This window comes from Carassius auratus, chromosome 6, assembly GCF_003368295.1.
Source record: "Carassius auratus strain Wakin chromosome 6, ASM336829v1, whole genome shotgun sequence".
Classification (NCBI taxonomy): Eukaryota; Metazoa; Chordata; class Actinopteri; order Cypriniformes; family Cyprinidae; genus Carassius; species Carassius auratus.
Window position 1 is genome coordinate 9309991 of NC_039248.1, and position 17835 is coordinate 9327825.

The 17835-nt window shown below is 36.5% G+C and overlaps 2 protein-coding genes across 2 annotated transcripts; both read left to right on the forward strand.

Annotated features, from left to right (window-relative positions):
* Window positions 1–249: 249 nt before the first annotated feature.
* On the forward strand, window positions 250–1628 carry LOC113094966 (uncharacterized). Its single transcript, XM_026260558.1, has 3 exons — window positions 250–418; window positions 727–888; window positions 981–1628. Exons 1-3 carry the CDS (start codon window positions 316–318, stop codon window positions 1538–1540), a joined length of 825 nt encoding a protein of 274 aa, XP_026116343.1. The 5' UTR covers window positions 250–315; the 3' UTR covers window positions 1541–1628.
* A 1307-nt stretch (window positions 1629–2935) lies between these two features.
* Window positions 2936–17371, forward strand: LOC113094835 (fibroblast growth factor receptor substrate 2-like). The gene is made up of 8 exons (XM_026260470.1): window positions 2936–3373; window positions 5850–5974; window positions 6118–6206; window positions 6358–6544; window positions 7456–7617; window positions 8402–8523; window positions 10832–11749; window positions 12722–17371. The coding sequence occupies exons 3-8, from the start codon at window positions 6141–6143 to the stop codon at window positions 13148–13150; spliced, it is 1884 nt and encodes a 627-aa protein (XP_026116255.1). The 5' UTR covers window positions 2936–3373; window positions 5850–5974; window positions 6118–6140; the 3' UTR covers window positions 13151–17371.
* Window positions 17372–17835: the final 464 nt, after the last annotated feature.

Sequence of the window (17835 nt, forward strand, 5' to 3'; positions counted from 1 at the left end):
TATATATATATATATATATATATATAACTAAATATTTTTTGCATTATTATTAATCTCCTTAAAATGATTTATGTAAAACATCAAAAATAAAAATATTTAAGATAACATTTTAAAATGTAGAACTTGGCAGTTGTACTCTGCAGTTAGTACTTGAGATTTTTTTTTTTTTTTTTTTTTGAACTGTTCTAAGAGAGTGTATGAAGCCATTAAACAAGCAACTGTGATATCATAAAAGGAAAGTTTCAACATACTAATAGCAGTTGAGAATATTGAGGAGTAATTGGGTTGTTAACAATTTCCACTGTTAATGTTTTTATGAATATATACTTTTCAATGAATTCCTACAACTACTCCCAGCCCAAGTCAGGGAACGAGCAGCCTTCCAGCTCTCCACCACTTCGAATATGCCAGAATAATGGTAAGAGGACATGATTTCCTGCTTCAAATGGCTGATTTAAATCAAATGAATTATTAGTAAGTGGCCCTTAGTTCAAAACTACTTTATTTTATAAAGTAAATTATGAAATAAATAATAACATTTTATAGCTAATTATCAATTCACTCCACTATCACTCCAATCATTCATTAAAAATGGATCTTGTATGAATTTTGATTATTTATAACTTTTTTGAATATCATGTTTCTTCAATGTATCTACATCGATCATTTAAATATCATTGAATGGTTTTTGCATGTTTAAATTAAATGGCATTGTGTAATTTTAAGGACCTGCCATGACCGAAAATGACTTCACGGCATCTCCATGGCCACTATCTCCAACTCCTCCCTCACAGAAGTACAGAGCAGAGGTGCTATCTAACAGCCACATTTTGGCCAGTCCAAGATCTGAGTCAATTGTGACCCCATCTGGTGTTCTCACACCTGAAGGTAACTTCTCAACAAAAATATCACACCAAAGTAGTTTATCAGCACAAAGCTAAAAAAGACACGGTGTTGCTTATTATGTTTTTCATTTTTAGATTTGATCTGGGATCCTCCAAATCTTCAGGAGCTTGGTCCACTGAAATTATTAGGTGTTTACAACCTTCCACCGCCCTTCTGGCCTGCCAGCTTAAAAGATAAGGTGAAGAATCTTGGCATTAATGAGGATGAGACAAACAGAGCTGAAGACAGCAGCAACATGAAGAATCAATCCTCCTCTGTGTCTCACAATATATTTGAGGAGCTTCTTGAGGATTTGGATTTCTCAACACCTTTTCCTCCAGCAAATGAGGATATCTTTGAAATACTGGGCTTCTCTGTTGATGCATACAATGAACAGGCCGAGACTGATGCTGTCATAGAGCAAGAAGAGGACAAGGACAAGCTCCCGCTCAGTCCTGATGTCATCACTAGCCACAACATGGAAGCTGCAGCCTTTAATTCTGAGGAATGTCTGTCTGTTACAGGATCAAGAAAGAGAAAGAGGGCTATTTTCTTTGACAATGACCCCTCTTCTGCTGCTGACCAAAGTTCTGCCATGTTTGATGATTCAGAGCTTTTTGAGCCTCCACATGCTAAGCCTCAGCTGGGACTCTAAGGAATATGTTGTAGACTTTTTCACACATTTTTATAGTGCTATATTCTCAGATGAAAGCATTGTTTCTTACAATTAAAGCATTTGCAAACTGAAAGTCTGAAATGTTTCTCTGTATTGTCTGTGGTCATCTGGGGATTTTCAGTCAAAAATGTCATATATACTTTGAGCTAGTTGAATCCCTGAAAGCGGCGATCCATACATTTTCATTATCATGCACTTGAACAAGAAAGTTAATGCAAATTGCCATTCACAACCCATTTTACTTCCATAATGTGAGACTGATTTAGTATATCAGAGAAATAGACTGGATTGTGAAATCATATGAACCTAACATGGTTGCCACAATGAGGGATCACGTTCCATGTAGAACAAACTTATTCTATATCACTGATATGCCTCTAACTACTTTTGATCAAACTTGCAGTTGTTGTTGCCCTTTACAGGCTGACAGACATGTAATTGATACCTGAAGCTGATGTATCCATCTACTCTAGTTGTAAGCTGTGTCTGAGAAAGACCAAGATTTACAGTCAGGATTCATTTCATAATTATATATTATCAGCCTCAGTAAACAATGATCTGAAGTTGAAAAAGGATATGTGATAAGACTGATGTACAACCTCAGATTACTTTACCATAAATAAGAAAATATTTAGGCGGTCAGAAAATATTTGTAAATATCAGATATAGACCATAAGAGCACAGGTAGCAAAAGCCAACAATACATTGAATGGAAAAAAAATATTATATATTTTTATTTTATGCCAAAAACCATTAGGATATTAAGTAAAGATCATGTTCAATGAAGATATTTAGTAAATTTCCTACTGTAAATATATAAAATCTTAATTTTTGATTTAGTAATAAGCATTGAACTTCATTAGCAATGCATGTACTTTTTTTGCACTGTCAGATTCCAAATTTAGAAACAGTTGAATCCCAACCATATATTGCCCTACCCTAAAAAAAACATATATCAATAGAAAGCTTATTTATTCAGCTTTTAGCTTTGATGATAATATCAACTGCAAAAGATTCACCCTTATGACTATTTTTGTGGTCATTAGTTTTGTGCAATAGCCTTTTTTAGCACAAAATATTTAATTTTTACTTTTTTTTGATGAAACAGTTAAATATAAAAATGTAGTTTCTAAAAAGCTAAGTGTTAAAAAGATTTCTCTTTTTATACGTGCATGCTTTTTTTCTTTCTTTCTTTTACCTTGACTCACAATCATATGGCTTTGAGTTGAATTCATGCAGCTGAATTTTTATTCTTCTTCAGTAAACAATTTAACAGTTGCTCATAACTTAAGGAGTGAACATAGCACAGTTAGATGATTCAGAAATAAAGTTTTAGCCATTTCCCTAATCTTAAAACACCTGTTTGCGAGAATGCCGATTGCCGAACGCATTAAACCAATAGGAATTGGATTAGTCTGTCTTGAATGACAGCAAGGTGGATTGAAATAGAGCTGCTGCCAACACGTCATCGTGTGATGCTCAAACACATTCACACCTCATCTTCTGGTCCTCCAGCATATTCTACCTTCTTGTCGCTCCAGCAGCCCTCGTTGTCTGCCTGAACTCTCACCCTGGTGGTCGGGAAATGTCAAAGAGAGGCCCGTGCCGCAGCAAGGGGGCGTTACGGGGGGAAAACAATTGGCTTTATTGTCATATTTTCACGCAATTCGCCTTTTCTTAGTCTCACTACTAGAACAAGCATCAAAAACGACCAGCACGCCGACCGCCAAGTCCGATGGTGTAGCATCCGCCGTGGACTGCTGTTCGCATCCTTCATCTGTCTCGTCTCGTATTGCAATCACTGCCAAACATGTGAGTAGCAGCCGCAGCTGAATTGTTCTGCAGTAGCCTAAACGTGTTTTGATGCTGCTGGTACAGCACGAGCTCGATCGCATCCTGCTCTCATTCATCTCATTAGTCTGCGTGAATGTGCTGTGTTTGATACACAATAGTTACTAGCATCCAGCTGCAAACGGTTAGTGGTAGTGTAACATTAACGTTGGTACAAAGGCTGGAACATAGCGAGCCATCTCCTTGAACGCCGCAAGTGTTGCTTTTACTGGTTCGACTTCTACTTTGCTTTTCTATCTTAGCATTAGAAAAGCTAGTCCTGCAGATTTGAGCTGCATTTATCCGGTTTTTCGACGGATTCTTGGCGGTGATGCGCTACAAGACGTTCAAGTTGCATCTGTTGGTCACTCCGTGTCTATTCGAGAGACCTGCTGCACAAGATGTAAGATTCTGGGTTATTGCATAAACTAAAGATAAAAACACAATTTTCCAGGTGCCAAACGTGTCTGGTCCTGCATGACAGACTTCAGAGAATCAAATGTGGATTTCAGGTTTGACTGTTACGAACTGCTGTTTGAGGCACAAGAGATTGTGTGGCCTGATGTTATGAACTGACATGGTCATATTGATGTTGACATATCAGTATCCAAAACTGATCAAATATTAAATGTTTTATCAGTCTGTTATTTCCCTTTTTCTGTGAACATGGCACAGATATACTGTCATGTTATTTTGGGTGTATGTGCAAAACAACTTTATGACAGGGCCTTCATGTGCATGACTAACTTTATGAATGAATTGCACATGAATGGTCCTGAAGGGTCTGGTACACTTTTAAAAGTGCTGACATGTTCAACTATTAACCTTATTGCATTTAACCATGCATGCTTCATTTTCATGAGTTAGGCTGTTTTGAAATGCTCATGATGCTGTATTGATTAGCGTGGGCACTGGATTATTAATTTTTGAGTCATTTTAATGATGATGTTAATATTAGACATACAAAAGACAACTGGTAGGCTATAATTATACAGTTTATATTATAATTATATTGTGCATATAGTGGTTAATACTTGAGAAATGTCCTTTAATATAACTTTGGCATTCATAAACTTATAAATGTAGTAGTTTGGAATTTGATTAGAGTTGACATTTCTGTGCAAGTCATTGGTTTGAAACTACTGCTATGTAAAATTGCATGAAACACACTTGTCCTTAAACGTTTTTCTTTCATTTTTTCAGAAAATCAGAGCATTGTGAGAAGTTTGGTGTGGTCCATCGTGTTCTCAAATGGAGGATCCACAAAAATTTGAACAGATTTTCTGATGAACTGCTATGTTGATCAGTGCTTTTGAACTTGTACTACTTATACAGTAGTTAATAGTTGTTCTTTGTTTGATAGACACAAACATTTACAGTTTTATAGTGTTTTATATTAAGTAAAAATATATATTTTAAACATTATGCAGGAATAGCATACAATTGTTTAATGTAAGAAGACCATAAATTCATTTTGACAGGACCTGGTAGAAATAAAATAATGATTCAATTCATCAAAGGGTCTAACAGAGATTCTATTAGATGGCAGTAGGAGTCTTTTTCCACACATTGATACATTTTGTCTGTGGGTTTTAATATAATAATGCAGCCTTACAGTACCTTAACTGATTTAATACATAAATACAGTTATACAGCAATGCATAAATATGGTCTGTATAGAGGTATTTGTGTAGTTTTTGTTTAGATAGATTCATAGTATTTCATATTAACTCAACATCTCAATGTACTGTATACATAAATAATACAGATTAAAAAAATCTTACTTTATGTAGCGGGATTTTAAAAAAGATTAAAAAAAAAAGTTTAAAGCTTAAGTTTTGCCATTTTCAGTTTCTACATGTCTGCATGATTTTTGAAGTTAAAGTTCACTCAAAAAAACAAAAAAAAAAAAAATATATCATGATTTACCCTCATGTTGTTGCACACCAGTATCTAATTTATTTTTTCTATTGAACACAAAAGAAGATATTTTAAAGAATATAGGCATTGACTTTCATGGTATTTTTCCCGTACAGTGGAAGTCAATGGCTACAAGCAACTGTTTGGTTAAAATCTTCAAAATATCTTAAGGGACAGTAAATTATTTGATGAAATTAAATAAAATTTGGGTGAACCAACCCATTTAAATTGAAATAGCACAGAACTGATAGCTTTCTTTACTCTCCTGAAGCCACCTGAAATATAAGTTATTTGTGGTTATTAAGACAGTATCTGTGCACATCAGGCTGAAGGCTGAAACCATGAGTTGTAAGCTGATTCCACTTGAGAATACGGTTCCCAGTATAAATTAATTACGTTTTATTTTTCCAGTGGGAGTCAGAGGAGAAAGAGCAACTTCATTCCCAGTGTCTTAATCACAGCTCGGGCGTTTTTGAAAAAGAGGACAGTATACTCAAAGGATTGTACATCAAGTCCTTTCTTTTTCTCTGCTTCATAGGAGAAATGAACCATTTGTGCACTGGGACTGGATGCTCTTACCGGCACACCCCACTTCCGCCATGACACCCAGCAGAGGATTCTGGGATTGACGCAAGCATCACTCCCACTGATGGCCTGGACCAGGTGAGCATATAAGTATACTTTTAGTGTCTCTTCATGCATTACCTATTTATTTTACATAAATAAAACAATCCTGTTTTGCTTATTAATTTTTAGCTGTCTCCACGTAGTCCATGCAATATCTGACCCGTTTGTCCCTGTTTAAGGTTTCAGCTGGCCTGCTGAAGCTATGGGGAGCTGCTGGAGCTGTCTATACAGAGATACTATCCGAGACAACCATCTCAACAAATTTAAGGTGCATTTCACAAGACACTTTAAGATAGAAACGAACCTTAAAAAGCACTGTGTTAGTAAATATACATTTTAAGTGCAACATTTGAGAACAATCACATGGTTAACCAAGTAAAGCACTGTATGGTTCTGTGATAACCTGTTATGTCTGACAGGTGACTAATGTGGACGATGAGGGAAATGAGTTGGGCTCAGGAACCATGGAGCTCACACAGACAGAGCTCATTCTGCACACACGCAAACGGGATGCCATCCGGTGGCCATACCTGTGTCTGCGCCGATACGGTTACGATTCCAACCTCTTCTCTTTCGAGAGTGGCCGTCGTTGTCAGACAGGACAAGGTACGATGATTCTTACTTCTACTTTACGCAGATGTAACACTAAATTGTGTGTAAAGCAAATATTGAAACCTTCTATAAACCCTGACATTTGCTCATTAGTAGGGATATTGGTAGGTGGTTGATTTGGCTCCTTAAAGCGAAAGTTCATCCGAAAATAAAACTCTTTTCATAATTTACTCACCCTCATGTCATTCCAAACCCATAAGAGCCATAAGGTTAATCTTTGAAACACAAATTAGGACAGTTTCTGTTCCTCTGAAACCCGAAAGTCCAGGTAACCGACCAAAGCTTTGAAGATTAATAAAAGCTATTAAGTAAATTATTTAAAGCAAATTCATATGAATCAAATTAAGTTTGTGAAGAGATACAGTTGCTTTATGTGATTTTAATTCAGGCTTTTATTAACATCTAAACAATGATTCCACACAAACATACACATATAGTAGCAAATATGGAAGCCTGTGCCATTGAGTTTTTTTCTGGGAATAAAGAAAGGGGAATAAAAGGCTACAATAAATCTGTTCATCATATTAAGTGATCAAATCTCATCACAAGATTTGAATTGAATCACTCAAATCATATGGTTTAACCTTTTCAGATTTAAAGATTTAGTTTCCTGGACATTCAATGCAGCGACAAACCGCTCGGTTTCATTACAAATATATACTATACTATTTTCTAATAGAATGACATAAGGATCAGTACATGTCTGAGTGGACAACCCCTTTCATTTAATGTGTATTCTAGTAACGTTATAGATATTTTTTAATTAGGTTCAGTTAAATTCTGTCATCCTAATTTAGATTTTGTGTGCCCCTATGTTTTTGTGCCTTCCCCATGCATGCAAGTAATACTCCACCTATGCATTTACTATTGTTTCTATTTACCTGTTTTCTTGCATGTTTTGACAGGGATCTTTGCATTCAAGTGCTCTCGTGCAGAAGAGATCTTCAACCTGCTGCAGGAGTTGATGCAGTGTAACAGCATCAATGTAGTGGAGGAGCCCATGCTCATGACCCGGCCCGGGCATGCGCCAGAGATGGACATGCCTCGAACTCCACAGACACCCAACAGTGAGATGGAATATCTACTCACTTAAACACACAGGGCTTCATATCTTCATATATGTGTAAAACGAAACTGACCCATTCACTAATCACTTGATCAGTCTTAATAGGGTACAGATATTTGAACAGCGACTTCATGTTCAATATCAGTTATGAAATAGGGCTAAAAAAGTTAATTATAATGTCACGGCAATGGTATTGCTTTTTTTAGCTGTAGAAAACGTGCACATTTAAACACCTAGCCAGGTATTTACATATTTTCACACTCCATACATTAAATGTCTCTCACAACTTTATTTTTATTTTCAAGTGTGCTGGGAAGCATTGACATTTCTGTAAATGTACAGTAGTCAAATAACATTGACATAAAAATTTTTATAACCTTTGTGTAACTAGTCACCATTTAAGCTTTTTGTGATTCAAGTTTATTAGTATAGCACTCTCACAATATGTGTTTCAAAGCAGCGTTACAGAGCGTGCTTTTGTCAATGTTACTTAAAAACTCTTGATGTAAGAAATTTGTTTTCAAAGCATAGCTGTTCAGTGTAGGTATGCATAATTGTTATAAAGATCCCATAAAAACAAATAGTTTTGTGTATTTGAATCATCATTTGGCTTTTGTTAGACATTGACCATTGAGGTCATAGACAAAATAGACCAAATAAATATGATGACTCATTCACATGTTATTATTGACATATCTTGCCCGGATATCAACATAACTTAACTTACAGTAGGAAACCTAAATATTACATGCTTACGTGTACTGTGCTTTGGTCTGTTTGTGCAGCCCCTGGATTCCCAATGCAGGGTTTTCCTAATGGATACCCAGGATACCCAATCAGTGCAGACTCATCGCAGCCCTCTCTCCCCAACGACCACAGACTCAGCCTCATGGGACTGGATGACCAAGTGAGAACAAACACCTGCCTGTGCATACATTCAGTAGCCATAAAAAGTATCTGGAAGCTCAAGCAGCATTGTATTTGAAAAATGGTAAATGGGCTGCATTTATATAGCGCTTTCAACAGACCACATGGCCATCCAAAGCACTTTAAAATTTTCCTCACATTCACCCATTCATTCACACTAACTGCGGTGTCAGCCATTCAAGGCACCATCCAGCTCGTCAGGAGCAGTTGGGGTTAGGTGTCTTGCTCAAGAACACCTCGACACTTGGTCAGGTGGAGCCGGGGATTGAACCACCAACCTTCCAGTTTGTAGACAACCTACATGAACCACTGAGCCACTGCAACAATAACTCTAGACCTTTTCTCAAAACATCACTTTTTTTTATTCATTTTTGCAACCCTGTTTAAAGGGATAGTTCACCCAAAAATGGGAATCGTCATAATTTTTTCATTTTGTTGCAAACATGTAAACAAGTATTTTTTAGATATTTTAAAGGATGTTTTTACTCCATAAAAGAAAGCCATTGGGGTCTAAAATACAGAGCTCCACACATGACATGCAGGAAAAAATAGTAGGCTAAATTGTGTGCACGATTGACTAATTAATTCCCTCAATGTACTAAAACGTGCACACGATTACTATTGCGTTCCCTCGATTTACTATTTCGTTCACTCGAATTATACATTTTTAATTCAGCTTACCCTGATTTTAGTGGACAGTTTGTTCAAACAGGGGTTCTAGCAGAATAACCACAGGGTTAGGTTCATCACATTCAAATTCATAAGATTAACTTTTATGTTTCACTAACATTTAAAACTTCACAGCTTCTAACAAAATATTTTCTTAAATGACACTTGATTTGATGTTGTGTTATCGAATGCAGTGACATTAATATGCTTAAAGGGTAAGTTCACCCAAAAAGGAAAATTGTGTCATTAATGACTCACCCTCATGTCGTTCCAAACCCGTGAGACCTCCGTTCATCTTTGGAACACAGTTTAAGATATTTTAGATTTAGTCCGAGAGCTCTTAGTCCCTCCATTGAAAATGTGTGTATGGTATATTGTCCATGTCCAGAAAGGTAATAAAAACATCATCAAAGTGGTCCATGTGACATCAGAGGGTCAGTTAGAATTTGTTGAAGCATCGAAAATACATTTTGGTTCAAAAATAACGAAAAAAATATGAATTCATTCATCATTGTCTTCTCTTCCGGGTCTGTTGTGAGCGCGTTCACTGCAGTTTAGTAATATCCGGTTTGCGAATGAATCACTTGATGTAACCGGATCTTCTTGAACCAGTTCACCAAATCAAACTGAATCGTTTGAAACGGTTCGTGTCTCCAATAAGCATTAATCCACTAATGACTTGAGCTGTTAACTTTTTTAATGTGGCTGACACTCCCTCTGAGTTCAAATAAACCAATATCCCGGAGTAATTCATGTACTCAATCAGTACACTGACTAAACTGCTGTGAAGAGAGAACTGAAGATGAACATCGAGCCGAGCCAGATAACGAACGAAAGATTGACTCATTTAAGTAGTAAATATAGATATTTTTCTTACACAAACACATCACTTTGCTCCAAGACATTTATTGACCCTCTGGAGCCATGTGGAACACTTTTTATGATGGATGGATGGACTTTAATTTGCTTCAAAATCTGGACCACTACCCACCTTCATTATAAATCTTGGAAGAGCCAGGACATTTTTTTTAATAACTGAAATTGTATTTGTCTAAAAGAAAAAATATCATATACACCTAGGCGGTTTGAGGGTGAATAAATCATGGGGTAATTTCAATTTTTGTGTGAAATATCTCTTTAAATGAAAATAAAAATACTTTTGAGGGCTTTGTACATTTGAAAAATAATATTACTTACCTCGAAATGAATTAGAAGAAGTGGACCTTTTTCACATTTCTGGGGTTCTGATAGGTTCATGATAGCATTTCTATGACTTTGAGAAAGAGGAAATAAAAATATTGACTGATCGATTATGTTGGTTAGAAGGGAGAAAGACGCCAAACATGTCACCTCATTAGCCAGTGTATTAGAAACCAAATTTCATTCATTTAATGCCAAGGTAATAAAACACAAAGTACAGTGTTATAAATCTACATAATTATTATTATTTTTTTATTAAAACATAGAAAGTCCTTTAGATGTAAACACATGCAGTATAAAGGGGAACTATGTAGAATCTTTTTCAAGGTGTTAAAATGTTCATAATGCTAAATCTAGGTAAATAATGTGCTGTCAGTTACTTAAACATCAGTTTAACTAACCTTTCCATTTGTTTCCAGACCCATACGTATGTGAATACAGTGGGCATGGAAACTGACCTCTCAAGCCGCCACTGTGTCCACTCCCTGCCTGAAGTACGGCCCACCACCTACCCAGAAACCTCAACTACCACCACCATACGTGGGGGCCCAGTCCCAGGCCAGCCCAGCATGCACTGCTGCCCCCTGGACGACCCTCACAAAGACCCTCAGGTCTTCCTCCAGCCTGGAGCCCAGGAGGTGAAGTTCATGTTGGGTCCGACCCCAGCACAGCGCCACCTTATGGAAAGAGACAGAGACCGCCACGTCACTCACCCGCTTCGAGCGGCAGATGGCAGCTCCGAAACAGAAGGAGAGGAGACTCCGTCTGTACACATGTGCAACACACACTCTTACCACCATTGCCATCATCTAATGCACCGACACTCTAGCATGGAGCCTTGCCCAGAAAGTCAGCTGACGTACGAGAATATCAACGGACTCCGAGGAGCACGTAGGCAAAGGCTGAGTCCGAGCACTGTGTCTCAATCTCAGTCTTTGGGCTCCAGTAGCAGTAGCAGCACCACCGGTGATTCCCGCACACACACGCATCCGCACTCCCTGCCGCTCACACACACGCACCCTTCCTCACTGCCTCCGCAGGGATACGGCTGTGACCGGGGAATGGGGGTCAGTGGTCATCGGCGCACAGCGTTGCTCAACTATGAGAACCTTCCATCGCTCCCCCCGGTTTGGGAATACCGTGCGCTTCAGCGTGAGGAAGAAGAGGATCAGGATGAAGACGAGGATGAGGACGAGTATGAAGAGGAAGAGGAAGAAGAATATGATGAGTATGAATATTCTGAAGGGCCCGCAACCCCAAACGGATACCATCAGGAGAGTGGCGGCAGCGCTGGGATTCATCGTGATGCCCTGCAGAACTATGTCAACACTGAACAGGTGCGTCAATAAAAGCACCAGTAAATACATGTGGAGAACATGCCAAATCCAATTCCAGGGTATAATCAAGGAATTAAAATAGTCACTAAAACTATTATTATTATTTTTTATATATATATATTTATATAGATATATGAATACTGAATATACATTAAATAAATTGTCAGTCAAAAATTATAATGCAAAGTTAATACTACTACTACTACTACTACTACTACTACTAATAATAATACTATAAATGTCAGGGAAATTTCTAGAATGAATATTTATTTAAAAAGTTATGCTTAGCTCTAGATTTATTTAATTGGTTATTGTTCTTTGAAAGTTCTGTATGAAGTTTTTTAATTATTTCATGAAAAATCATTGGTCAAAATTATAAATATTATAAATAAATAAGTAAAATCTGTGGAATTTCAAGAGTGAATATATATTTTATAGTTTTGCTTAGCACTAAATTATGATATTGCTCTTTAAGAGTGCAGGCTGTGTAAAATCAAATGTAATTTTTTTGTTAGAAAATCATTTGTAGAAAGAGTGGAATCGCTGTCACTTCTAACACTAAATATGTGTGTAAACAAAAGCACAAGCAAATACAAGTAGAGAATATACCAAATCTAATTCAAGGGAAATATCAGGGAATTGTAAAAAAAAAAAAAAAAGTTATTTCCAGGCCTGGACAGTCACATAGATTAATAAAATGACATATAAGTTAATAAAATGTAATAAATGTGAAAAATAAATATAATAAATTAACTCTTAAATTAACTATAATAATCATAGTCAGGAAGATATATAGAGTATATGTGTATATAGTTTTATAATTATGCTTAGCTCTGAAATAATGTAATTGGCTAAGTGTTGCTCTTTGAGAGTCCAATCTTAAATAATGAAAAAAATCAGAGAAAGTCATTGGTTGATGTAAACCCTGTGACTGGTAGCACTGAAACTTACTTACATGCAAACTCTTACCAGCTCCAGCCTCCGACACGTCTCCGTCACGCTTGCCCTCCGCACCCTCACGCGCCTGAGAGGCCCAACCGGGTTTTCAACTTCGATTTCAGACGTCAGCGAGCAGGGCGTGGCAGCACCACCTGCGAGCAGCACAGCCGTCACCCGCCTCCTCCTCCCTCTCGCCAGCTCAACTACATCCAGGTGGAGCTGGAGGCTGAGCCCTCCGGTTGCTCGGGACATGGAGGCGGGGCTCCGGTACCACAGAGACCTCCTCCCCTCAGACGTGGGATGGCTGCCGCCGCAGCCGCCCCATCCTCCCGCCGTGGAGAATGCTACGCCGTGATTGACCTGAAGAAGACAGCAGCCATGTCCAACCTACAGAAGGCTCTCCCTCGGGATGACGGCACCTCACGGAAGACACGGCACAACAGTACCGACTTGCCTCTGTGAGAGTGAAATAGAGAGTTACAGGTATGACAGGAATAAAAATGAGGGGAAATGTTCAGGAAAGAGAAAGTTTTGGTGGTATTTTCCTCCCACCATTATAGTGAAGCCTCTATTTTCTCATTTTCTACACTCATACCAACTGCTGCTTGATGAAATAGTAACTCCATTGAGCCAAACACTGAGCATTTTATCTATTTATTTTCTCACATTCTGCGTGGGAAGGTTGTGAATGGTAGTTAACTACTTATCACCGTGGTTTTGGGTTGCTGTTTGGGCTTTGGGCCAAAGAAATGGGTTCAGAAAAAATACTTCATTCAGGAAACAATGTGCAGTGTTTCTAAGTGTCTTAAGTTTTGTTTTTTATATTTGTCATTTATCGTTTGTTGATTTAAAGGGATAGTTCAACCCCAAAAAACCCAAAAGACTGCAGCCTGCTAGATAACTACAATATCACATATATTTTGAGTGATATTAAGATGAATAGATGATTTTTAGGTGAACTTTTTCTTTACTTTTCAGTAAGGCAGCACAGTATTTTGACACTTGAGCAGAACAGACTTGAAACCACCATAAGTGTTTTATTACCACATGTAAGATCATTTCATAATTATCAAATAGATCTAGTTTCTTCTGTAACTAACTGAAGACAAGATCTTCATCATGATAAAGATACTCCAGCAGTCTCTCTCATTGTCTATTTCAGTTCCCATATGTAGCTAAGTGGAGGCCACAACGAGGATGAAGAGCGCTAATTGTTCAGTATTTGATAGCCTCTTGATTCTCCGATCCTCAGGAATTGATTCGATCAATTCAGTTTGCACTTATAGTTCTCAAATTGTAACTGAGGCCTCCCGTTATTTCCTAATTTCCCACTAAGTTTATGGCAAATGAAAGTTTACACAAATAAAGGTAGTAAGTTATCCAGAATATGATCCATTATATCTCTCTGGGTTTGTGGTGGTTTTGAAATGGAGAATTCTTTGTTTTCAAGCGCTAAGTTTGGAGTGCTAAAATCCAGACTTCAGCCTAGCAAAACATTTAAAGCGAGAATCATTCTGGTCTAGTGATGAGCTTATTTTGTTCAGTATCTGCTTAAGCCATTGCTCTTAGCACCATTATTAGTCTTTTTTTTTCAGAACACAGTCAGATATTAATTTTCATGTTCCCAGAAATGGAAAGGAAAGAGCAATTTAAAGTGGATATGTGCATTGAAAGATAAGTAAATCAATATTTTCAAGTAAAAAAGAAAACAAAAAATAGTAAAATTAGTTAAATAAAGTAAGATACAATAAAAAAAACTGCTATTCTCACATCCCCAGTGACAATATACCTGAGAGTGATGATTCTCTGTGAATTTGAGAGTGTATTTATGTACATCTATGTTTTGTAAAGCTACGTAAAGCACCATATGCATATTCAGAAGTAAGAATGTTAATTATTTTTTATATCTTAAAAAAAATATGCCAGGAATCACGAGGCAAAACATATTTATTTAATTTAGAATTATTTCTCTATCTAGCTGTATGTTCGTTTATTTATGAATTAATTTATGGTTTTGTATTTGAATTATTCGTAAAGTAGACCTGTTGTTAGATTAGTCGTTTTAGAGATACCAAAGGTGGGATGGGAAACCACAGAATCTACCTTGGTATTATTTAATGTCTTTTTTAAACTGCAGTTTCATGTTGAATAATAACTGTATTTGAACATATTGTGCCAAAAATATAATGATATCACTGAACTATGTGCCATTGGTAAATGTTGAATTTTAGGGCTAACAATCAGCAACATGTAAAACATAAATGCAGCTGTTCTTTACAATTACATCATGATCAGTTCAGGGCTTGATAATATTTTGTCTACAAGTATACTTAAAAGACTTGTCAGTGTATTCCCAATGAAATCCCATTGTGTCTATCCTAAATAGTAGTAGGTGATATTTTATAGTCTTTAACATTACTGCTGTTTTTCATTGGAATTTCATAAATCAGCTATTTTTATAACACAGTTGGTGTTCTAAAATAGTTACACATCTTTAGTTTTTTTTTTAATTTTAGCATTTGCTTTCTTATGGTTGTTAATTCAGCCCTAAAATGAATTGATCTCTCACCGCCGATACTGATGTAGCTATACAAATCTGAAGTTATGAAAATTTTGCTAGGGACCTCGAAGAGCAGAGGTTTTTATCTTACATGCTGGGCGTGGTAGACACAGTTTTCAAAATTTTACTGGCAGCCATATTGTTCTGAGTGCAGGGCTTTGTGGGCCTTACTTATTGTACTCCTATTTTTAGGCAAAAAGCTGATCATAACTGATAACTTAGAAATATCTAATGTTGCACTTACCGTTTTAATTCCATTGGAAACTAACGGCATCACAGTAGATTTAGATGTTTTACCAGAAGCCATAACTGAAAGAAAATATTTTAAGGGTCAGGTACTGGAAAATGTTCAGCGTAATAAATGTGATTTATTTATTTTTGATCACCAAAATATTAAAATTTAAAGATAAAAGTGAAAATAAATGACTATAATAGATTAAATGCTACATTCTTTTAATTTTGAGAGACTTGCAGTTCAATACAATATTGCTGCCAAATAGTAATTCCAAATCAAATCAACATATTACACTCACAATATTGTACATTAAGAATGCGATGATGAACTATTTGGACACTTTTAGACACTTTTCAGAGGATCGATCTAGTTTTTAACATCTATATTTTGGTATTGTGGTATGATAAACATTTTGCAATAACAGCTAATGGAGTCATATCCGAATTAGTTTGAGTTGTTCACGAACATGTTCTGTGATACAAGTCACAGTTGTGTGTGCATTCAGAAAGGACTGGATCAGCAGTGGCTTTACTGCCTTTCTCAGGCCTCATCTTGATAAACATGCGCTTTGTGTGTATTTAAACCAGGCTTAAGGAAATAAAACAAATCTAGTCATCTTGTCTGTAGGTGTGGGATCATTGTGCCATAAGTGATTTTTCGCCACTCTTTTAAAATAAGGTGTAACTATAGTGGAAATTTAAAGGTAAAGTAGCACATACTAACTAGAATCCTGTGTTGACTTTGATTGCGTGGGGCCACTTTGGAGTGTAAATGCTTGTTTTGTTGGTTTGTTTATTTGGTTTATGTTTTTATACCTTCCACACACCTCATTAATTTCATTCATTATCAGCCCTTGAGTTACGCATTAGACCAAGGTTAAATGCACTGAAATTGTAATGAGGTGAGCAATCATCTGGAAGTACTGTAAGTCCCTATGTGAAATCATGATTTTGCTAAATTTCCAAGATGTATAATGACTGAATGTGCTTATTGCCATAAATGGGAAATATTTTAAACCTTTCAGTTTTTTTGTTTCTATAAAAACCAACATTGAACCTCTCATCGAATGATTTTAATTCGGTTTCTCATCTAAACGTGGGATGGTATTCCACTTGAAGAGGGTTTCGCAGTGACCTTATCGAATGACCTGTCCTATTGGCGGTAGATTTACATTGTCATAATAAAGCTTAGGCGAAGCTCAATGACTGTGATGTACTGTACATTAATGTGAATGTGTCTCAAATGTGTCAGAGTTAAAGAGAGAGAACGAGAGCTGCCCGTGCATGGACTCTTTACCGGAGACTGCATTTCTGAAGCTCCTCAAACCGTCTCGCTCTCAAACTGTCTTACACTCTGTATGAATGTAACACACAGAGATGAACTTGTAAAATGCTCAGATGAGGTGATTTACACTCAACGTTTCTATCCTCCCCGATGAAAAGATGTGTTAATGTTAATGTTTTGTCTCAAGAATTCCGATTTCGATTCGATTTTTTGATTGTTTCTTTATATACAGTATTTACATTTTCTTGTATGTAATTCTGTGTATGTACATAACATATATGGGTATGCAGTTGCAGTCAGCTTCTCCTGTGTTTGTTTGTGTTAGCGCAACAGACACTACTTTTGCCACAGCCATTTGTAGAAAGAGCAACGCCTTGACAGTCATTCCATTAGATGGACATTGCAGTCTCTATAAACAGATTGGAGATCTCCTATATTCTGTTGATGTTGCAGTCTCAACCCCTCCATTCTTACAATGCAAAGCAGGCATGCCCCATGTTGAATGTTATTTTCAGTCAAATAAACTTTTGAAGAGAAAGGCTTGTATAATAAAAATGAATGTGATTAAATGTAATGTCAACATTAAAACTGGAAATGTCATCAAGTGTTTGCTCTGATGCATGTTTGAATGTCTGAGAACAAGATGGATAGCTCTCTAAAAAAAAAAAACATGGTGAACTATATGTACTCTTTCCATTGTGAGCTGTCTACTTAGTACACTAGATGGCAGCAAAGGCTACAAGAGCATGTAAAAGAAGAACAAAGTAATGTATGATTCTTAGGAGGTTCAAATCTGGTTTAGACTTTGGAATGACAAAACACACACACAAATAATCTAACAAGGGAATTAATACATGTTCTAAAACAAACAACATTGTGCACTTGAAACACTTTTCAGGTGCAGAGTAGTTTTAACATCTGTATTTTGGCATGGAAAAACATTTCTCAATATATATATATATATATATATATATATATATATATATATATATATATATATATATATATATATCATGCCTATTACAAAAAAAGATATATATATATGTACCCTTAACAGCCTGGTAAAAC

Coding starts and splice junctions, on each gene's coding strand:
- LOC113094966 (XM_026260558.1), top strand. CDS start 316: ATGAATATATACTTTTCAATGAATTCCTACAACTACTCCCAGCCCAAG. Junction 419..726: donor TCGAATATGCCAGAATAATG/GTAAGAGGACAT, acceptor TGTAATTTTAAG/GACCTGCCATGACCGAAAAT. Junction 889..980: donor TGGTGTTCTCACACCTGAAG/GTAACTTCTCAA, acceptor TTTCATTTTTAG/ATTTGATCTGGGATCCTCCA.
- LOC113094835 (XM_026260470.1), top strand. CDS start 6,141: ATGGGGAGCTGCTGGAGCTGTCTATACAGAGATACTATCCGAGACAAC. Junction 6,207..6,357: donor ACCATCTCAACAAATTTAAG/GTGCATTTCACA, acceptor TATGTCTGACAG/GTGACTAATGTGGACGATGA. Junction 8,524..10,831: donor TCATGGGACTGGATGACCAA/GTGAGAACAAAC, acceptor ATTTGTTTCCAG/ACCCATACGTATGTGAATAC.